At 31.5% G+C, this 23,396-nt stretch overlaps 1 protein-coding gene across 1 annotated transcript; it reads left to right on the top strand.

The window, feature by feature from the left end:
* The first annotated feature begins 206 nt into the window (after positions 1 to 206).
* On the top strand, positions 207 to 12,328 carry LOC145042900 (putative receptor-like protein kinase At5g18500). The gene is made up of 5 exons (XM_078991423.1): positions 207 to 346; positions 9,943 to 10,850; positions 10,990 to 11,220; positions 11,342 to 11,806; positions 11,933 to 12,328. The coding sequence occupies exons 2-5, from the start codon at positions 9,957 to 9,959 to the stop codon at positions 12,182 to 12,184; spliced, it is 1,842 nt and encodes a 613-aa protein (XP_078847549.1). The 5' UTR covers positions 207 to 346; positions 9,943 to 9,956; the 3' UTR covers positions 12,185 to 12,328.
* Positions 12,329 to 23,396: the final 11,068 nt, after the last annotated feature.

Genomic DNA, 23,396 nt, shown 5'->3' with positions numbered 1-23,396 from the left:
TAGTTAAAAAAATACTAAAAATGAAATATCTTCATTTCGATGATGAGTTTATCGGTATGCAATTAATTATATTTTGATAAAGTTACGATTAAGAAAAGAAATTCTTTAGTATCAGATTCCCCACTTACATTGTTAAGGTTCTTCCACAAAAATCACGAGAACCACAATTACTAAAGAATGTGATTCTGACTTTGGACTGATTCCAATAATTTATAACATTCCCCTTCTACCTTCTCCATTTTGCGCTAGTTAACTTGATGATGCCTATGAAATGAAGGTGCTAACAGATCTAAACCTATCCATTGAACAGTATACTGCACTTGACTAATATTTCAACCGGAACCAGGTAAGTTTAATTTATTTTAGAGGTGAAATATTTTGTTTAATTCGTGTGTTTCCATATTGTTGTATGTTGGTTTTTGAAAATGTTATTGATGACTAAACAATATTTTATTTGTTGATATGGATTTGTTTGTTTTATTAAAAGTGATAAATCAGTGATATCCTCTTTCTAAGTGGCTGCCTAACCACAACTTGAAACCTGAGACGAAACTAATGTTACATACCCAAACATTGCCCAAATCATGTATATGTCTCAAGAACAATATTGTGTGTAATTGTTTTGGTAGCGTCTTCTTGGTATTTTTCTTAATCTCAAGTTCTCAACCTTATTTGTTTATTTGCCAACAACCAAATTACACATATATGTTTAAGTCAAATTACTTTGACCAAAAAATCAAGCTTAAAATTGATCAAAATTATCCAAATTAACTTCCTGATTGGTTTGGTGGAACTAATGTTCGTATTTAACGGATTATCTGAAGATGTAAGAATTTTTATATATCTGGATGGTATGATTTTCCAACCCAGCAGTATATATTATAGAAAATTAATATCAGTGCTAATGTTCAGGATCAGTGTTTTGCTTAGATTGTATTCCTCTTTAGTTTGTGGTAGGCCAAATCAAATAGTTGTTTGTCTTGATATATATATATATATATATATATATATATATATATATATATATATATATATATATATATATATATATATATATATATATATATATATATATATATATATATATATATATATATATATATATATATATATATATATATGTGTGTGTGTGTGTGTGTTTCGTTTATATCATATTTTCCTGAGCTTTTATACACCTGAGTGATCAAAACATTAAGATTATAAGCGTTTCATCGGAAACAAAGAACAAGAGCTGAAAATAGTTTGTAGAAATTAAATCTATAAACATTTATTAAATCTTTAAATTCATAAGATCTGAATTTTATTTTTTCACAAAATTAAAGAAGACAAACTTTTATTAAAAATCAAAGGAATTAACTTTATAATGTAGATATCTACTTTAATAAATGAAAATCTTTTTGGCACATGTCACAGTCATATCGATTTGGTAACATGTCATTTTTTGGTTAATGTCAATTAACTTTTTTCCACATTACATTTTATGGTTTTTCCATTTTAATAAATCGGATAATATTAGATCTAATAATTGTAGTAAATATAATCATAAATGCGTATCAATCTCAATAATTAACTTTCCTTCTAATTTCAACATTTCTAAATTAAAACTTTATTACTTTCGTTTGTTTATTTATCTAGATTATTAATTTAAATTTAAAAGAGAAAAAAACCACTTTATTTTTATAATTCAATATTTTTCAAAATTTTCTTGTAAATTCAAACTGTTTTAAAGTTTAGATTTTTGTATTAATTTTTTTTAAATGAACCCATGTAATACATGGTTTTACATGTAGTACAAAATTAAAGAAAAAACAAATAACAATTTTAGGGTTTCTCTCAAAAGGCAATGAACACTCAAAACTCTAACTTTTGAAACTTTTGGATTAAATAAAATGAATGATTAAAATGAGGATGAGCAAAAGTACCATTGTTACCAAACCAATATTGAACAGAATAAATCAGATCGGTACATGGACCGACTTAAATCAATAATTGATTAAAATCAATTATGTATAAGGGTCATATCTACTGAATCACAAACTAATATAAACAAGATAGACAATCAATTGCTATAAAAGGTAAGATTTTCTTATTGGTTAACTTATCGGCATTCCCAATCCCAAAATTGGCGTTCCAAAATCGACGTCATCCCAAAATCGACATTCCAAACGCCGTTCCAGTCATCCTGAAATGCATATCAAGGTTTGGTCTTTCCATTTTTGATATCGGTAAATATTATGATTTCGGTCGCGTTCTAGAAACGTTCAGTAGGAAAACATATTGCGATCCAGAAACGAGGATCGTGAAATATTCGACGATCTATGTTAATGTGGTAAGGTTATATTATGGGCATGTTTGGCATGGATTTTTGGAAACGTTTGGGAGTTTCTAGCTTTTAACGTTTGACAAAACGTTGTACTTTAAACAAAATGTTTCGTTTGGCAGTACGAGCATTTAGCTTTAAGTTTAAATGAAACTGTTCAAATCTATAAGTTACTTCATTTAGCATTTAACAAAACGTTACTGAGCTTTTAAAATCAATTTACATAATTATACTTAAAAATATATTTATATATTTATTTATTTTTAATCAATTGACCTTTTATGTAATTTTATATATTTCAAAAGCTTCCAATTATTTTTGTCAAACACTCATATAACAAATAAAAGCTACAGCTACCAATTATCCGCTTCCAACTCATAACTACTTTTGTCAAACACATCTTATATATATATATATATATATATATATATATATATATATATATATATATATATATATATATATATATATATATATATATATATGGGAAAAGTGAATATACCCTTAACGGTATATAAGCTTAGGTACCCAAACTCACTATAATTGGTCGTTTTGTTTGATATATTCATTATAATGTTATTAAACTTCGACGTTAACTTGATTTACTTTGAAGATTTTCGAAATTTCACTATTGTTTTCCTCTTATATCACTTTTTTTTTTGCCGAACACCTATTAGGTTATATATATTAAAGTTGAAAATGAAAATTATGTAAGAGGACGATATATGTGAAATTTATAAAAATCTTACAAGTAAATCAAGTTAGAAGTTAAATTATAAGAACATTGGGCAATTACAATGTACACATATGATACAAAATAACATAGTATGGTGAGTTTGGGTACCTAAATATATACCCTTAAGGGTATATTCACTTTATATATATATATATATATATATATATATATATATATATATATATATATATATATATATATATATGTGTGTGTGTGTGTGTGTGTGTGTTTCGTTTATATAATATTTATGTAAGCTTTCCTTCACCTACTCATGAGTAGGGTTGTCAAATATGTACCAAAAACAAACAACCAACATGCTACCAATCGAACCAAAAAATTAGTTACTTATATATTTGGTAGCCAATTTTGGTAGCCAATATGTTTGGTTGGTCATACCGTACCAATTGTTTAAACTTTATAATGTAATGGTCTTAAATTTTAAATACAACGGTAATACTATACAAACCAACTCATATATATATATATATATATATATATATATATATATATATATATATATATATATATATATATATATATATATATATATATATATATGTATGTATGTATATATAGGTTCGGTTTAATTTGGGACCATTCTAATTTTGTGAGACCGTGAGACCAAATCTATAAATAATTTTAAAATGGAAAATAAATGAAAAAATCCAAATATTCTTTTTTTAAATATTATTTTCGGAACTTGAATTAACTAAAAAAAGTAAAAAATAATAATACAAAATAAAAAAAATAAAAAATCTCAATTTTTTTTGAAAAATACGTAAAATATTCTAATACAATATTACACTGTACATATTCTAAAAAATAATTTTAAAATGCAAAATAAATGGAAAAATCTAAAAAAAAAATTTTAATATTATTTTCGGAACATGAATTAACTAAAAAAAATAAAAAAATAAAAAACAATCCTGTTTTTTTTGAAAAATACGTGAAAAATTCTAATCGAATATTACACTGTACATATTCTTAAAAATAATTTTAAAATGCAGAATAAATGGAAAAATCCAAAAATTATTTTTTTTAAATATTATTTTCAGAACTTAAATTAACTAAAATAAATAAAAAAAATTAAAAAAATGCGTCTCACGTTCTCACAAAATTCGGTCGTCTCACATGAACCTAACACTATATATATATATATATATATATATATATATATATATATATATATATATATATATATATATATATATGAAATTGTACTTTCATGTATTTAGTGTTCACAATTTTAAAACATTACATTAGACATTAGATGTGGTCAATAGAGATTATTAGATTAAATTTAAAAACTAAAAACTGACTTAATAAAATTATTTAGTAACTAAAATAGTTACTTTAATAAATTATATATTACTAGACGAGATAATTGTCGAATGTCGTTGCTAGTGTTTAACTATTACAATTGAAAATTAAAATAAAGTTTGTAACATATCATTACCGTTGCACCTACCAAACTTATTGGTAGCTAAACAAATTGGTACGGTAGTTTTAGAAAAAACCATAAGATGATAAACCTTTGACTTAATAAGAACTGAAAAACCTTTTTTTTTTGAAAAAATTAAACAAGACAAACTGTTAGTAAAAATCAATGAAACTTTACAATCTACATAAATAGAATTAAAGAACAATGAACAATTCTATGGTTTCTCTCAAAAGGCGATGAACATTTAAAACTTTAACTTTTTATATTTTTGAAATGAGTAAATTGAATGATTAACATTGGGATGAGCAAAAGTATAATGTTTACTGAATCGATACCGTTCATTGTACATTATAAACCGGTACCGTAAATAGTAAATCAATTCGGTACACAATTCCCCCAAATCACCAAAATGAGTTCATGATGGTTTTGATTATGTAGAATTTTTTAGGGGAAATTCGATATATGTACCAGTTCGATCCTCATTCAATATCTGTACCGGTTCCAATCCTCATATCTCTATCACGCCAGCTCGTAATGAACTAATTTTTTTGGTGCATATTCTCCTATTTTTTACTACAAATTAGGAACGAAATCACCTTAGTTGGATTAGTATTGGTTGAGTTACAATGCCTTAGTTTAGAAGCCATTATTAGAGTTTTTCAACAAATTTTAGTATACGCAGAATTTTAATCATATTTGAACTTTCATATCTCTCGAGTTCGGAATGAAATGTTTTTGGTTGGAAAAATAGCCTCGAGTATCGCCAACTATCCTACCAATAACAATAATATTTGAGAAAATAGTTGGACACACTAATATAGCTGGAAAGCTCCAAAACCGGAGAAAACAACATGCCTCTAGAGAGAAAGATCAACTATATAATAAATTGTTACAAGCACACAGACTAATTTCTCAAGACTCCTCCAAATTTCAGCCACACTCTCTAAAGTGTTAAATAACACTTTCTACACTTTAGATCAAGAGAAAAAAAAACAAAGAACCAAACACTTCAAGAGTACTTTGGCTTGGGTGTTTTGATACCAAAGCCTTGGAATCTATTTAGAAGCTTGAAGTCATCCCAAAATTTCATCTTGTAGCAATGTGGGATGCAACCACAATTTTTTCCTTTAGCCAAAACTTAACAATGTCAACTATTCATTCCTTTAGCCAAAACTCAACACTTCAGATCAAGAGAAATACAACAACCATATAAAAGGAACATCGTCTTCAACCAAAAAGCATAATTCTAAAAAACATAGAATTATCGTATTCCACCACAAAATAGTATCGCTAATATGAATAAACCATCCTATGAATTTTACTGCGACACATATTGCAAAACTTGTTAAACATGTATCATGTATGGTGCAACGTCCCCACTTAACATAAAAGTAAGTACATCAACTATCAACGTTAACTTCACCACATATCTTGCATCTACATCAATTCAAATCACATGTATAAATCATGAACCAGCTAACAAAACTACCTCCATATTCAAGATAGCATAGGCATACCATAGGGATGACATGACTAAAAGGAAATCATCATCGTTATTAACAACAAAAATATTGCTAGTTGTATTGGAGCCTTTTGTCAAATCTGCTGAAACTAGACAAATTACTCTTGACATGTCCAGACTAACAATACTTCCAACAAACTAGAATCTTCTATGACTTCCTCCCTTTCCCGTCATGTACATCAAAATCATTCCTTCCGACAAAGAAAAATTGTTACTCTCCGGTCTTTCTCCTTAGAAAAAAGTTTTCTAATAACATTTGTATACTTCGTGGTCTCTTTCCCAAACATTCAAATAAAGTTTCGTATGCTCATAGGAAGATGAAAAGGATAATACGAGCCTTGATGCTTTATCCTCATTTTCAACCTTCGCTCCAATATCCTCCAATTTTGATACGATATTATTAAGAACACTTATTTGATCTGGAATTTTTGTATCTCGATTCGTACAAAGAATATGAAAATTTTCCTTGAGATACAACCAATTCAAGATGCATTTACCTTGATACAATTCTTCAAGTTTCTCCCAAAGATCCTTTTATAGTAATTTCGTATGTATATTTGTCAGATCATTCTTTTCCAAAAAAATGAATCTTACTTGATGCTCTCAATTCCAAATCTTCCCATTCGTCATCGGCTTTACTGGTTTTTCTTGAATCATCCCTGGAAATAAGGGTTGTTTTCCTTTCAATGCATTGTGTATCCCAAAACGAATCAACACACCCTTGCCTTGAACTTTCCACATATCAAAGTTGATTCTTCTATCAGATTCCTCTACATTGAACCTTCTATGATTGTATTTTGATATCGTATATGTATCTAAAAACAGTATAGTATACAAAATAAATATGTACCAATCCTATAAGTATGAAACCTTTTATGACTGTATTTTATGTATTATATATATATATATATATATATATATATATATATATATATATATATATATATATATATATATATATATATCTACACTCAAGATCAAATAAGAAGGAAATTTTTGGTAGGAAGGTAAGAAGTTTTTTTTCTACATATTTTTTTGATGAACAAAATCAATGAATCATTAGATGATTCATTTCTAAGATGATTCACAAGAAAAAATTCTCAAAAAAACATCTTTATGATTCATTTATACAATGATTTTGTTGTTATTCACTAAAATTATCATAAAAATGAATTTTTTCTTAATTTACTTAAAAATGAATCATAAAGATGTTTTTTTGAGAATTTTTTCTTGTGAATCATCTTAGAAATGAATCATCTAGTGATTCATTTATTTTGTTCGTCAAAAAAATATGTAGAAAAAAAACTTTTTACCTTCCTACAAAAAAAAATTTCTTACCGGATCTATATCCTATATATATATATATATATATATATATATATATATATATATATATATATATATATATATATATATATATATATATATATATAAAATACATAAAAATAAAAATTTTGGGCCCCTTTAAATGATGGGCTCTAGACGGTCGCATTAAGCGTCCACCCTTTCGGACGGACCTGATGATTATAAAAGCTACTTTTACACGTTACACATTGCTACAATTCATGAACTGATTTACCTTTTGTAATTTAAAAGAAATATATGGTCCAGCTAATGTGAAGTAAATTAACTTGCACATAATAACCGATGATATGGATGCATTACATTATTAGTTGAGCTAATGTTAAGTAAATTAACTTGCACATAATAACCAGTGATATGGATGCATTACATTATTAGTTGAATCAATACCTTGGCTGCTAATTACCAAATTCATATCGATTTTGTGCCTTGGTATGTTTATAGCCTAACATATTGAACTCATGAAATATATTTAAGTAGAGACATACGATCGGTACTAGTTTCTAAAATTTAAAGATCCAAAAAATACTTCAATAAACACGGATCCTTACTAAGAAATTTGATCTTAGGAAATACATTTACTTTATTAATTTTATTTAACACAACTATTGGCCTACAAGATATTTCTTGGAATCAAGATGTTTAAAATAATTTCGAAATAATAAAATGTAGTAGAACATAATCTAAAATTAATTTATAAAATCAATTGATCCAAGTGAGTAAAAAAGAATAACTAAAGCGCAACTATATGGGGTTCTCAGTCATATATGTATCGATTATAGAAAACAATGTTTATGAGAAACAACTCTAAGGCGATTGACATGAGAACCTTGAACACACCAAAACTTCCTACTTCATGGTCAAACAACCTCCACACCACCTTTCCTTGTTCCAAAATTCAATGAAGAATGAGCTGGGTGGAGGAGTTGGTGGTGTTGAATGAGAGAAGGAAGGGAAGTTGGTATAAATCGTAATCTCAGAATCCTTTCCATATAATAAGATTCCAAGGTATTACGCTTTTATCCCCTTAAGACGTTTTTATCTAATTAATTCATTAAGCCCACTTTAAATACTAGAATTAAATTAACTTGCCCATTTTCTGTCTTAGACATTATTAGACTTACTTTAGACTTATTTAACCACTCTAAAAAGAAAAAAACCTTTTATATATATATATATATATATATATATATATAACGTTCAATAAAAAAACCATTATTAATCAACGAACCAATGAACCAATCCAAAGCGGTGAAATTTAAAGCGGTCAATCGAAAAAGAAAAGGTTGTAGATTGTTATAATGGACGCACATGCACTGGATTATAAAAAAAAACTCACTTAATTTTCGTTTAAATTATTTTTAGGCCATGTTTTTTATAAGAAAAAACGAATGTATTGTTGTTCGTGATTTTTCGTCCTCTTTCCATAGAGATCCATGATAATATATAAAAAACAAATTTTTTTTTCCGAAAAAACCCACTTCGTTTTCTTTGTTGAAAAGTTGAGGTCTATTTTTTTAAATAAAATAACTTAATAAATATATGAAAATTCATACTCTTTGGAACTTTTTAAACATAAATTTATATTCATGTTAAAGAAACGATACTTTAGTTCAGATTCAAATTTTAAACCTCTTCAGCTTGATATTGTGAACCTGTTCAGATTCACATTGTAAACCTGCTCGGATTCACAGTGTGTATAATAGTAAGTTACATTTACAATGTGAATCTGAACTGATCGAACTTTTTCACATTGTGAATGTCAAAAATTGAAATATATAGAATTTAGATTCAGAGTATGAATCTACATTGATCAATGTTTTTTTTAAGTCGGTGTTCATGTTTATTATTAGAATACAAAAGAAATAATTTTTTTGGTATAATTAGTTTGTTTTTATAAAAATAAATTTATATATTGAAAAACTAAGAAAATGAAGTGGGTTTTTCTCGAAAAAAAAATGTTCGTTTTTTTTATATATGAACATGGATCTCTATGGAAAAAGACGAAAAATTGAGAACAACGATATATTCGATTTTTTTTTCGATAAAACTTGTGGCCTAAAAAATTTAAACGAAAACAAAGAGGTGGTCTTTTGATAAATATTTTTAAAACTACACTTATATGGTAAATATTTTTTAAGAAAACATTATTTTGGTCAAAAACGCCCAATTGAGATACATAATTCCACGCATTAGATACATGGTTATAAAGTATGACTTGTCCAAAATAACATTAGTGTTACATAATTGGATTCATTCATCTTAATATATTTATTAAATACAGGGTAATTTTCATGCGCTTACACAATTAATCAACCAATAAAAACACAATTAGACACTAACTTGTACAGCATCCTTTGTTGTTTAATTTGAATTATTTAATATCACTTCATCAACTTCAAAAAACACATTGAAACACACACACACACACATATATATATATATATATATATATATATATATATATATATATATATATATATATATATATATATATATCCATTAAAATTTATAATATGATGTTTATTGAATTTAACATAGAATTGGTTTTACTTTCGCAGATATTGTATTAGTTATGGAAAAATTGCAACACTTGGAAATACCTTTCAAAGATATACAGCTAGCCACCAACAACTTTGATAATGGAAATTTCATTGCCAAGGGTGGATTTGGGAGTGTTTACAAGGGCAAACTCCAATCCTCTGATGGTGTCATTGATGTCGCTGTGAAACGATTAGATCATGATTCAGAACAAGGGAAACATGAATTTATGATGGAAGTTACAACTCTTTCTTGTTATAGACACAAAAACCTTGTCTGCCTAGTTGGGTTTTGTGACATAGGCAGGGAACAAATACTTGTTTACGAACATGAGAGCAGGGGAAGCCTTGACAACTATATAGATAATCCATATGAACTCTCCTGGATGAAGCGTCTGAAAATAAGCATTGGCGCTGCTCGTGGCATTAATTATCTTCATGATGAAGTTGGAAGACAACATAGAATCATTCATAGGGACATAAAGAGTGCAAATATTCTACTCAGTAAGGACTGGGATGCGAAGGTAGCTGATTTTGGATTATGTAAAATTAGTCCTGCAAATATAAAACACACTTTTCTTGTAACCAATGCTGTTGGTACATTCGGCTATCTGGATCCTGTGTATTACAATACGGCAGTTCTAACAAAAGAGTCTGACGTTTACTCATTTGGGGTCGTGCTATTTGAAATCTTGTGTGGAAGACCCGCATTTGTACCTGGATTTGAGTTTCTAGCTCCACTGGCTGAACGTAAGTATAGAGAGGAAAAATTAGATGATATAATTATCCCTAATTTGAGGAATCAAATGAATCCAAATTCTCTTAGCACATTAGCAACCATTGCATATCAATGCTTGAAGCCGGATAGAAGAGAACGTCCAAGAATGGCTCAGATCATTGACAAACTCGTGGACGCATATGAAATTCAAGTAAGTTTACATATACAGGATACTTTATGTTTTACATTGTTTGGAATATTTTTTATACAATGTATTATTTATAGGTAATTTTTTGAATTTAGTTTACAATGGGTAATTAGTTGTCTCTTTTTATGTTCTTTTTTGCAAGGCTTCTCTCAAAGCAACAGAATTTGTTCGAGTTGGACTATGGGGAACTAAATCAAGTGGAGGTTCCCAAAATACTTGGGAGTTTATACTTCAAAAAGATCATAAACTAAAGATGATTACTATTGATCATGGTGCTCTAATTTACTCTCTCATGTTCACTACTGTATCCAAAGGTATTCTGTATTCTACCAAAAAGGCTGGTGGTCGGAATGGTGGAAAAAAAGTTTCTAAGGTCTTAACAAACCCACACATACAAATATAATGGATCAATCGTGTGTTTATATTTTTAAATTATTTAAGATTAAGATTTAAAAGCACCAATTCTTTTAACAATATGACTATCGCTTGGATAGGTTGTGTTTGAAGATGATGAGAAATTAATTGGCATCAATGGAACAGTTGGGGTGTCAACAGGGAAATATGCTGGATACACAGTAATTGCGTCACTATCATTTCTTTCGAACAAGAAGACTCATGGTCCTTTTGGTCGAGAAACAAGTAATCGTTTCACTGTACCATGGGTGAAAGGAAGTTTTGGAGGATTTTATGGACTTGCAGGCTACTATATTAATGCAATCGGTGTCTACATCAAGGCTTCGTATGACCTAATTGCAGGGGTTGGAATTTGGGGAAGTAAAGAGCCTGGAAGTCGTAATAACCATTGGTCATTCCAGCTTGAGAGAAATCATCATTTGAAGAAAATAACCATTGATCATGGGGATCTTATATACTCACTCAAGTTCACTACCGAATTTAGGGGCGAAGAGATAACTTCTAACAAGGCTGGTGGTTGGAATGGTGGAGACATAGTCTCTGAGGTAAATACTCAAATGGTGGAGACATATGTCTAAAATTTTGTTATATTTGTTATAATATTTTAAAACTTATGTTTTCCTTTTTGTTGACTTGTATTTTTCCTTTTTTATTTTTCTGTTATGGCTCAGCTTACATTTGCTTGGGACGAGGAAATTACTGCTATCAATGGAACAGTTGGTGTCTCAAGGGGAACCTATGCTGGTTATACAATAATATCATCACTCACATTCATCACCAACAAAAAAACCTATGGACCTTATGGTAGTGTAAGAGGGACTCCTTTCACTTTACCATGGGACAAAGATTCATTTGCTGGATTTTTTGGCCGTTGTGGCTATTATATTGATGCCATCGGTGTATATTTGAAAGCTACTATATAACTAACCAGGTCATTCTAAGGGTAAAGAGTAAAAGCCTTTTGTTGCTAGGAAACGTTGGGACCCTTCACACCTTTTGTTACTATGAAATATTGATATGCTTTCATACTGTCTTCGTTATGTATAAAGCTTGGTAGTTTTTTGTTACTAGTCTCTATAGATACATGCAATGTATTGGCTTCACCTTGTCGGTTCATTTACAAAGTAATTTGTGCCACCTTCAACACTTATTTCCTTGAACCAAGGATTATACTTGACAAATTTTATTGGGAGCTTGTTCATGGAAGTGTTTAGGGAATTTTTTTTTTCACAAATCACGTTTTACTTTTTTATCCAGATCCCATCTTTTCCAGGCAAAACAATACTATATATACAGTCAAAAAATTATGACCCCTAAATTTTTATCATACAAATTCCCGAAAGTAGACAAACAAAAGCTATGATAATAGAAGCTTTGATAACAATTACAATTTAGTGTCACTAATTCGTGACATCTTTCTTGCATTAGAGAAGCTATACATAGTTGATTATCATCAATAGTCTGTGTTTTCTAATATACTTTCACTTGTTCATGTTGGATCTGTTGAAATTAATTAGTTGTTATTCCCCTTATCCTATTTTACGTATTTATCTTTTCCTATGTATTAGGTAGATAGTTGTTTTATTCCTTAAAAAACTGGAGATCTCAATGTATTTATTCTGGTACTTTATTGAATTTAGATTGATTGTTTCTTGATACCAAATTCTTCATGGTATCAGAGCAGGCTACCCAGATAAATTATCAACCCTAAATCTAGCTACTGTATACCAAGAATGAAATGATGGACAATAGCTCACCGTATTATATCCATGCCTCCGACTCGCCAAGGCAGATGTAGACCAATGATCCCCTCACCGACATCAGTTAAAACCATCGGGTCCAAGAGATGGCTAACTTCCTGTTTGCTTAGAACAAGATGGATTTTGTTGACGGAACCATTTCGAAGCCTGATGAAAAGGACGGCACCTACATGCCATGGATGCGATGCGATGCCATAATAAAGGGGTGGCTGAGGACATCCATGCAGAACACCATCAGAGGGAGTGTGAAATATGCTAACACCTAACTAGAATTTTGGGCTGATCTAAAGGAATGTTTTAGTAAGGAAAGTACCCCCCGTGCATATGAATTAAAATAAAAGCTTACCATAGCAAGACAAGGTAACAATTCTGTTTTGGCTTACTATACGACACTTATGGGTCTTTGGGATGCGATATCCTCGGTCCTTCCCACACCCCAATGTACTTGTGGTCACTGTACTTGTGAGATTGGAAAATGGTTAAACGACTTTAAAGAAAAGGAAAATCTATATCAGTTTCTTATTAGGATCAGAAATGATTTCTCAACCATTCAACTCAATTCCTCTCGATGAAACCAAATCCCACACTCAGGGAGGCTTACAGGCTTACGTCTGAAGATGAACAACATCGATCCATTGCTGCCTCTAAAGAATGCAACGTGGAACCTGCTGCATTCCAAACTCATTCTCAGGAAAGGCGCGATAACGTTAACAAGTGAAACAATGTGGGAGATAAAGGCGGGCAAAGGGATTCCAGACAAGGGCATTGTACCTTTTATGATCGAGATGGTCACAACAAAGAAGGTTGTTTCAAGATTATTGGATATCCAGATTGGTGGTCTGGAAAAACGAAGAATGAGAAAGGCAAATCAAAAGTGGATCATGTTGACAGTGAAGCATCCAACATAGGAGGACTGTCTGACATTCAATACCATGTTTTGTTGAAGCATATTTCAGAATCAAATGACAAGACACAAGGTGAAGTATCACACAAAGCAAACATGACAGATAAGTCCAATGTGAAAAATGATGACTGAATCATTGATTTGGGCTCGACTGATCATATAGTTTACAAACGTGATATGCTTGAAAATCCATCAAAGGCCCATTCTGAAACACTTGTGGTAATACCAAATGGAGAAATCATATGCGTTGAAGCTACGGGTGATACCACTTTAAAGAGTGGAACTAAAATTGGAGGAGTCTTATATATTCCTATATTTAATTGAAATTTATTATTCGTGTATCGACTATCAAAGGAACTTATTGCTTTGTTGGACTTTACCCGAATTTCAGTGTAATGCAGGGCTTACACTCGAAGAAGTTGATTGGAGCGGGTCAATGTGTGTGTGGTCTATATCTAATGAGCGCGCTAAAGTATGATAAAAGAGTCATGAATTTGATGACTGATGCAGAAGTTTGGCGTTCAAGACTTGGTCATGCCACTATCTCAAAACTTAGTCATATTTATTTTTTGAGAAATGTTTCCTTTAATTTTAAAGACGGTGTTTTCCATGCTTGTGTGAAAGAAAAACATACTCGCTCTTTTATTCCTAAGAGGTTTATTAAATCTAATGAATTCTTTCAACTTATTCACTATGATCTGTGGGGAAAATATAGAAAACCTGCAATAACTCATGCAAGTTTTTTTCCTCACCGTCGTAGATGATTATAGCCATACCATTTGGGTTTATCTTATTAAACATAAAGATCAGGAAAGTGATTGTTTAATTAACTTTCATAAGATGAATGAAAATCGGTTTGTGAAGTGAATTAAAAGAATTAGGTGTGACAACGGAGGGGAGTTCACATCCAACAAAATGAAAGGTTTTTATTCACAAGAAGGAATATTATTTGAAACTACGTGCCCGTACACACCCCAATAAAACGGGGTGGTGGAACACAAACATCGCCATTTACTCGATACAGCTCACGCTTTAATGTTCCAGGGAAGCGTACTAAATTTTTTTGCGGTGAATGTATTGAAGCAGCTACCTACATCATCAACAGATTTCCATGTAAAGTTATACATCATAAAACTCCTTACAAAATTATTTTTTTGTGTAAAACCTGATTATGAGGGAATGAGAACCATGGGATGTCTCACCTATTGCCACAATACGGTGACAGGGGAGACAAATTTGAACCAAAGGTAAGACCAGGAGTTTTCATTGGTTATCCTATTAGCACCAAAGGGTACAAAATTTATTATGTGGAACGTGGAAAGATTGTAGTCTCGCGTGATGTTCATTTTCTTGAAAAGATTTTTCCTTATATGAAACTAAAGAAAGAGAATTACACACAAGATTTCATTGAAATTCCCAGGTGGTATGAAGATACTGTTGAAAGTGGTTTTGATGAAGAGGGTCTTCGGGTTGATTAGGAAACCTATTATTCAAGCGATTTCTCAAGGAAAATTGTTAAATATGAGAGCGAAGTTAATAACCCGTCTAAACCTCACAACTTAGTTACGCAAGACATGCGTGAAGAGGAACCGAGTACTTCACCCGCCGACAACGAAGATCAACCAGCTAGAACAAAAAGAAACAAATTTCAACCAACACACTTCCGTGATTTTGATGTCACTACAAGAAAAACAGCCTTTTACGATGCTCATTGCGTCTCGTAAAAGGCTTAGACGATGCGCAAATGCGCGTCAAGGAAGGTCCTGTTATAAAGAGAGATGACGTGCTTTTGCGCGTCCTCTATAGACGACGCGCATTTACGATGCTCATTTACGATGCGCGTTTACGACACGCAATGTGTATCAAGGAAGGCCCTGTCATAAAGGAAGACGACATGCATTCACATTTCATAACCTTACGATGCACGTGTTAATGACACGCAGTGCGTATCAAGAAATCCCCTGTCAAGAAAGGCCATGTCGTAAATGAAGATGACACACATTTTTGCGTATCATAATTTTAAATGTTTAAAAAAAATATTATTTATAGATTTACTTATTTTCAAATTAAACTTGTATTTAATGTTTCATAATAGAAAATAAAATATCATATACAAAAAATAGAATCCATTGCATAAATTTAATGTCATATAAATAATCATTCAATGGAAAGATAAAACAAATCAATAGAAGTTGTAACAAAAGTTTACAAACAAATCAGATACAAAAAATACAATCCATTGCCCCTTTGCTTATTCAAGATCAACCTCAAGAAGCTAACTAATCTGTACAAATTCACCCTTGTTTATAATCATTTTCTTAAATACTTTACAAACATAATTCATCCATAGTACCTGAACTATTGTTGCAACCTTGTTTCTTTTTCTTCTGAACTCATCTCTTGCAACCATTGCTCTAAGCCTAGTCTGAATAGATACAACAACTCCTTGTCAATTATGTGAAAAATACAGCTCCTTGTCAACCTGAACTATACCAAATTACCCTTTGCTTACCTTTTCTTATGGCCACCTCCAAAAGTCAGAATTTGATAAAAGATTTAGGTCACGCATTCTCTCATCAAACTCTGTATCCAAAAGTAAGAATTTGATAAAAGATTTAAAACGTGGGAAAATATCAAGAATATATAGGATAATACATTAAGAAAAAAAATTACCTTCACAAAGAGCAAGTTTCAACCTTCTTCCCCAACAATGTTTGAAAGCAAAAAAGCTCATATATATTGATCTCTGCTAAAAGGATATGTATTGCTTGATGATCTTTCTGCAAATTGAAGTGCATAATATATTAGGCATATGATAATAAGGAGAGAATTATCTTTTTGTTTTTGTTTTTTATTTTTAATGCTCCTTTCACTGCTGTAATCCAACACATAACAGGATAAATAAATAAATAAATGCTAACAGAGATTAATGTTCTCTAAAATGAAGAACATGATATTTGATAAAAAAGAGAGTTAATTCAAAATTGATGGATGTTTACCTTTAAAAAAGGAAAAAAAGACCATGAAATATGTATATTCCTGATAGCAGAGAAGGCAGTGACAGTGAAAATCTTCATTTATCATGACATATAACCATCCCTTAATCCTTCTACCCACTTATATACTCTGTTACAACAAACAAAATATATAAAGAATTACCCAAAATGCCCCTCCTATTAATAAGCCGTTTATTCGTAGCATTTTCCCATAATACCCCTATCTAAAATATGTGGCGGGCTTTTTTGGTTAACTCATCAAGTCATTATGTCCAAATTAAGTCAAAAGGAAACAACTATATATAGCTTTCTGGATTAAGTGCTTAACCCATTAAGCCTATTAAGATAAAAAAGAAACAAAGTAAAACTAATAAAATATCATATTATTTTCCATTCAGATTATCTCTCTCTCTCTCTCTGTGTGTATATATATATATATATATATATATATATATATATATATATATATATATATATATATATATATATATATATCATTTCACTTTCAACACTTCAAGTTTTTAAAAAAATAAAAAATGCCAGTTTACAAAACTAAGCAATTTTATGTTTAATAAAATATGGGAATACAAATCCTCAAACTCACATCTAGACTTGATATAATCAAAACAATTAAATTAGACATGTTTCAACCCCATTGAAGTAAATGGGTCAAAAAAACAATAACAAAACTTGAAATTAAAATTAAAATCAAATATTGATTCAACGGACACTAAAACGTCTTAATATCAACACCAGAGACAAGTAATTACCCTTTTTGGCCGATCTGTTGCAGCAGTCGGCAACAAAAGAAGCGCCACAGTTAAATGGATGTGGCAGGTCGGAGTTTGGGAGATTAGGAGGGAAGATATAACAGAAGGGAGACGAGATGAGGGTCAGAAATTTGGGCCTTCTTACCAAGTTCATATGCTTTGGCAGCAATATGAGTGGAAATCTTACAGATGTTGGTGAACGAAGGGTATATCAGTCGATTGTCAAAATGCTCCTGTGTAACCCGTTCCGCCAGTGCCTCAGCTGTTTGTTTTACAACAAAACATAACATACATTTTTTTAGTAAATGACTAAAATACCCTTTCGTATACAGACATTAATTACAATTTACATACACACAACTATAGTGTTGAATCGACCCCTTCCCCTAACACAGAGCTGTTACGTTTTTTTAACAATCGCCTCCATTACCGCATCACCATGTTGAGATTCTTGTGGAGCTCCCAACTCTTCCTACAAAACAAAACACATACATGTCAAAGTGAGAAAAATAAATATTTTATGAAAATAAAATATGTACAGCCTTACTTACAGGAACACTAAAGAAGTGTCCGGGAAGCCCCTGTCATAATGAGATAAAATTGTCCTTCGCTCACTCCATCCTTGTTCAAATTTCAAAACATCAAAAAGAATGTTTGAAAAATACTTGACAAAATGACAACACACATGGAAAATGGAATGCAAAGGGCAGGCAGTTTAATACCAAACTTTAAAAAGGAAAACCAAGCTTTAAGCTAAGACTGGAAAATGAATTATGGTGTAATTGTGAAAGAATATCACGTATCTGTTAGTATTGTGGCTTATAACATTCAGGTGCCATCTTCCCATTAAAATGCCAGTAATCTGTCCCGTAGTTATACACCACGTGGTTATCTCTAACCCATTTGAGATTGACCTGATGCGAACTCAGTTGCTTGTAGACATTGGAGGTCCACCAGTTAGCTGGGGTAGGGTAGATACATAAAATGCAGTGACAGTTCCCGCAGAGTTGCGTGGAACCAACTTTATATGTACCTGAAACACGATTCAGAACTAGATTAGGATCACCAGTAATCTGTCTGTACTTTTATATGTAGTTTCAAACGATGGAATTCCAGTTCAACTACAACCATTCCTAACTAACTCTTTAATTTTTCCCTGAAAAGGGAAGTGTTACAATTAATAAAATAAAATAAAGAATACCTTGGTGAAAACAAACAGAAGCTCAGTTTCAGATAGTATTTTCAGGGCGTTATTAAAATGCTGCAAATAAGGGTGATGCAAGTACACTCACAAGTATGTCTTTCAAAAAACTGTCTTTTAACATCAGAAAAATTTTCATGAAATTTCCCAAAAAGAATATCCATAATTAGAATATCTAATTGTGAAATTAATTGCATAGGGTCAATTCTTGATCTCATTAATTCCATCGCCCTTTTAACTGTATTTGAAGTGTCAGGTGATAAGGCCAAAGCTAGTAACTCAAGCAGCTCATCATCAGAGACAATACCAATCTGCAAAAATCCAAAAAGTGTATCTTAAATTTCTTAATTTCAACTAATTAAGAGAAAACAAATGGGTAAAAATGTAAAAATTACTCACTAATTCATAGCTTAGTGAGATGGTTATTCTTTTCCCCAATAAACTAAGTTGTTCTAAAGTCATCTCTCCATCTCTAAGAGATCCATTAGATCTTGTAGCAATGAATTCTAATGCATTTTGATCATAATCTAATCCTTCTTCTAAACAAATTTTCTCCAATCATTGAACAATATATGATTCCTTAATCTTTGGAAAATGGAATCTTTGGGACCCGTGTATTTCGCCACGTGGCAGCTTAGAGAGGTCAGGAGTTATCATAATGAAAATGATCCAATAAGATAATTCCTCAAGGCTATTCACAAGAGTTGACAATGTTGACCCTTGCATTAGTTGACATTCATTGATTATAAAAACTTTGAAACAAGAAGAAACTGGAGGGAGCATGGCATTCTTGATAATATATCTAAGATTTTCAGCTTTATTTAAACTAACTGAATCTACTTCCTTAACATCTCGACTCCTTCCAGCAAAGAACAAGGTGCATTCTTGACATTCCCCACATGGCTTTTTGACATTTTTACCCTCGTGTGATAAACAATTTAAAGCATCAACAAAGATTTTTGTTGCAGATGTCTTCCCAGATCCACATGGATAAACAATTTGATGCCAACAAGTTAGCAGAAGCATTAATCTCTGAGGCCACATCTTTCAATTTGACTTTTCCTCGTTCAATCAACTACATAATCAAGGGTAAAGTTGTGTTACACATGATGTTTTTAAGAAGGGTATGTTTCTAGAATATTTATTGTACCTACTTCAGAAGTAGAGTGAAATTAGAATAATCATTCACTTTCAAATCTTCAACTCCTCTAGAATGCTTTAAGCAAAAAGCTCGTAACTCAACCTATTTAAAGTAGTAAAAAGAAAAAAGGTGAAAAGAAGAAACACAAAAATAGTTGTGTTAATGAAGATCTGTGGGTTGTGTTAATGAAGATCTTACAGAAAGAGTTAAATATTCAGAAGTACGTGTGCAAGAGCTCGAGAAAAACCAGGAGCAGATTCCTAAAGACTTCAAGAGCCTTACAAATGAGCATTCGACATGTGCTAAAACTATTTCAACATACAAATCCGAGACTATAAGGATTTTCATACTAATCGTTTCGCCCATAGGCATTGATGATCGAGGTATATGAAAACACGGTACGAGGCACCCCTTTGTTGGGCATTTCCTCGAACACGTTGTAGCCTTTGTCAAGAAGACCTTCACGCCCTAAAATTCCGATAACAATCATGTAGATATGATTATTCGGCTTCGACCAGACCTGTCGCTGCATTCGGCTTCGACCTTGGCTGATTGAGCATGGTCGATCTAGTAGCTTCCAGCAATGCGGTTTTGAGTTTGAGGATCGAGAGAGAAGAAAGAATGAAAGGAGAAAAAGAAAGAAAGAAAGGGGGTTTTAGGGTTTTCAGCCGGTGGAAACAAAGCGGGATTTTTAATTTTTGGGATTTCATTTCCCTCCTTGGGATGCAACGTGCATTTCATTAAAATTTATAAGACAACATGGTTAGACGACACACGATTTATTTAAGGTGCCCTTCGTGTTTTTTTTATTAGACACTAATTTAGGGCGCGCAAAAATGAGTGTCCAAAATCCTTTAAATTTTAGTAGAGATGACATTATTTTAACATCACACACTTTTGCTCATCGTAAATCTGTGCGTATCATAAATTGTGTCATTGAAGGCCTGTTTTCTAGTAGTGTGTTGAGCTGCCACCTTCGATAGACCACACGCAAAGCGCTCGTGATCAGCCTTCTTAGACGGTATATCCTATTGCTAACTATTTTTCATATGATGCTTTTTTTACTGACATAAAGTTTACTTGGTGGCCATTACAAAAAATAGTGAGGCCAAAATTTTTTATCAAGCCATGCAGGATGCCAAGTGGCGAATAGTCATGCAAAATGAGATTGAAGCCCTTGAATAAAATGATACATGATCCTTAGAAAATCTTCTGGAATGCAAACATGCTATTGAATCTAACGGGGTATAGATTATTAAATATAAGCCTAATTGTGACATCGAAAGATATAAAGCGCGTTTAGTAGCAAAGTGTTTCAACCAAATTGAAGGTGTTGATTATCACGAAACTTTTGTTCCCTTTGCTAAGATCATGATAATTCCTTGTTTTTTAATAGTTGTTGTCATAAGGAATTAGAATCTACTTCAATTAGATGTTAATAATGCCTGGTTACATGGTGAATTGGGAGAAGATGTTTATATGAAAATTCCACAGGGTTTTCAAAACGGAATGACACTCGTGTCTGTAAGTTCAAGAAGTCCTTATATGGCTTAAAGCAGGCCCCATGCACATGCTATCAAAAGTTCACTAACACTTTAGTTAATTTTGGTTACAAGCAGTCATGACCTGACCATTCTATTTTTACAATTCAAGAGAGTAATTTGTTTGCGGCTAATCTTATTTATGTTGATAATGTTATCATCACGAGAAATCATGTTTCGAAGATCGATTCTACCAAACAACTTCTCGACAAAGCCTTTAGCATCAAGGATTTGGATCCCCTAAAATATTTCCTTGGAATTGAAGTAGCAAAAACTTCAGATGGGCATGTCATGAGTTAATGGAAATAAACTATTGATATTCTTGAAGATTGTGGTCTACTTGGCAGTCGCCCTAGCATGTTTCCCATGAGGCAAAATACAAAGATTGACAAATTTCTCGACAGTCCTCAACTAATGTCAAGCGATATCGATGCTTCATTGGCCGTTTATTATATTTTCAACCTACTAGACCCGATATCGCGTACTCTGTAAACATTCCGAGTCAGTTTGTTTCTGACCCACGCTAAGCAGTTATTGCAGTTAAAATTTCAATAGCAGTCACATGACACTATTTGAAATCACAGTTATCGTGGTGGTATAACGTTTTTTAATATTATGTATAATTTATATTATATATTTATACAAAATTTATATTTTAGATTATTAATACTACATAGAATTAATATCATAAAAATCACATAAAAACATATCCTAATCTATATATAACATTCTAATATTATAATACGGAAACTAAAAAGTGTGAAAATGTCATCGCATCTCAAGTCTTTCATGGTTTCTAAGTTCTGAAATAGAAGAGAAAGGAAAGTTTTCTTTTGTTTCTTTGTTATTTGTAGTTAATTATTTTTATTATTTGGACTTATTAAGACAAAAAGTGTAGTGAACTAGTTAAAAAAATAAATATTTAATTTTGAAATAACACACAATCTTTTTTTTTTCTTTGTCAAACTAGCCTAGTATGTACGAAACTATAAAAGCGGGTGTAACGTCGCTATACCGCTGATGAGGTTCGCGGTAAATAGCGGTAAATAGCAGTTAGTAGCACCGCTAATAGCGTCACCGCTATTCGTAAACGCAATTTCAAAATAGTGGTTCGGTAACACCGCAAAATGCTATAGCACTGGTATAGCACTACGATCGTGTGTTATTGATAGCATAGGACCCACATGAACACATGAAAGCAATTACTAGAATTTTTCGCTACCTCAAGGCTACCCCTGGTCAAGTAATTTTCATTCGCAAGCATGGATACTTTCATCTTGCTGCTTGTTGTAATGCCAAATGGCTTGACTGCATTACAACATGAAGGTCTCATACTGAATACATTTTACTCTTAGATGACTCCCCTGGAAGACAAAGAAGCAGTCTGTGGTTTAGCGTTCCTCCGTTGAAGCCGAGTATAGGTTCATGGCAACGACTGTTAGTGAACTCCTTTGGCTCAGATGGCTGTTGCAAGACTTCAATATTTATATGGCCGATCCTACTCCTTTGTTTTGGGACAATCAAGCTATGTGCCACATAGCAAACAATCTCGTCTTCCACGAACAAACAAAACATGTTAAGATGGATTGCTATTTTATCCAAGAACGTGTGGCATCCCATGACATTAAGCCTTTATGCATTGAATCAAAACACCAGATTTCTGATGTCACACCCCGCTAAAGCGGAAACGCAAGGTATGACAGCGATAACGGTTTCATTGCAAAAGATAAAGATACATCACCATAGCAGTATTTAAAGTTTACAACCCATAGCTTCAAAAGAAACAAAATACAAGTTTTTCAAAATAACATTGTTCAAAATA

Source organism: Lactuca saligna, chromosome 1 (assembly GCF_052625555.1).
Source record: "Lactuca saligna cultivar CGN05327 chromosome 1, ASM5262555v1, whole genome shotgun sequence".
NCBI lineage: Eukaryota > Viridiplantae > Streptophyta > Magnoliopsida > Asterales > Asteraceae > Lactuca > Lactuca saligna.
This window is presented reverse-complemented; position numbering and strand designations above follow the sequence as displayed.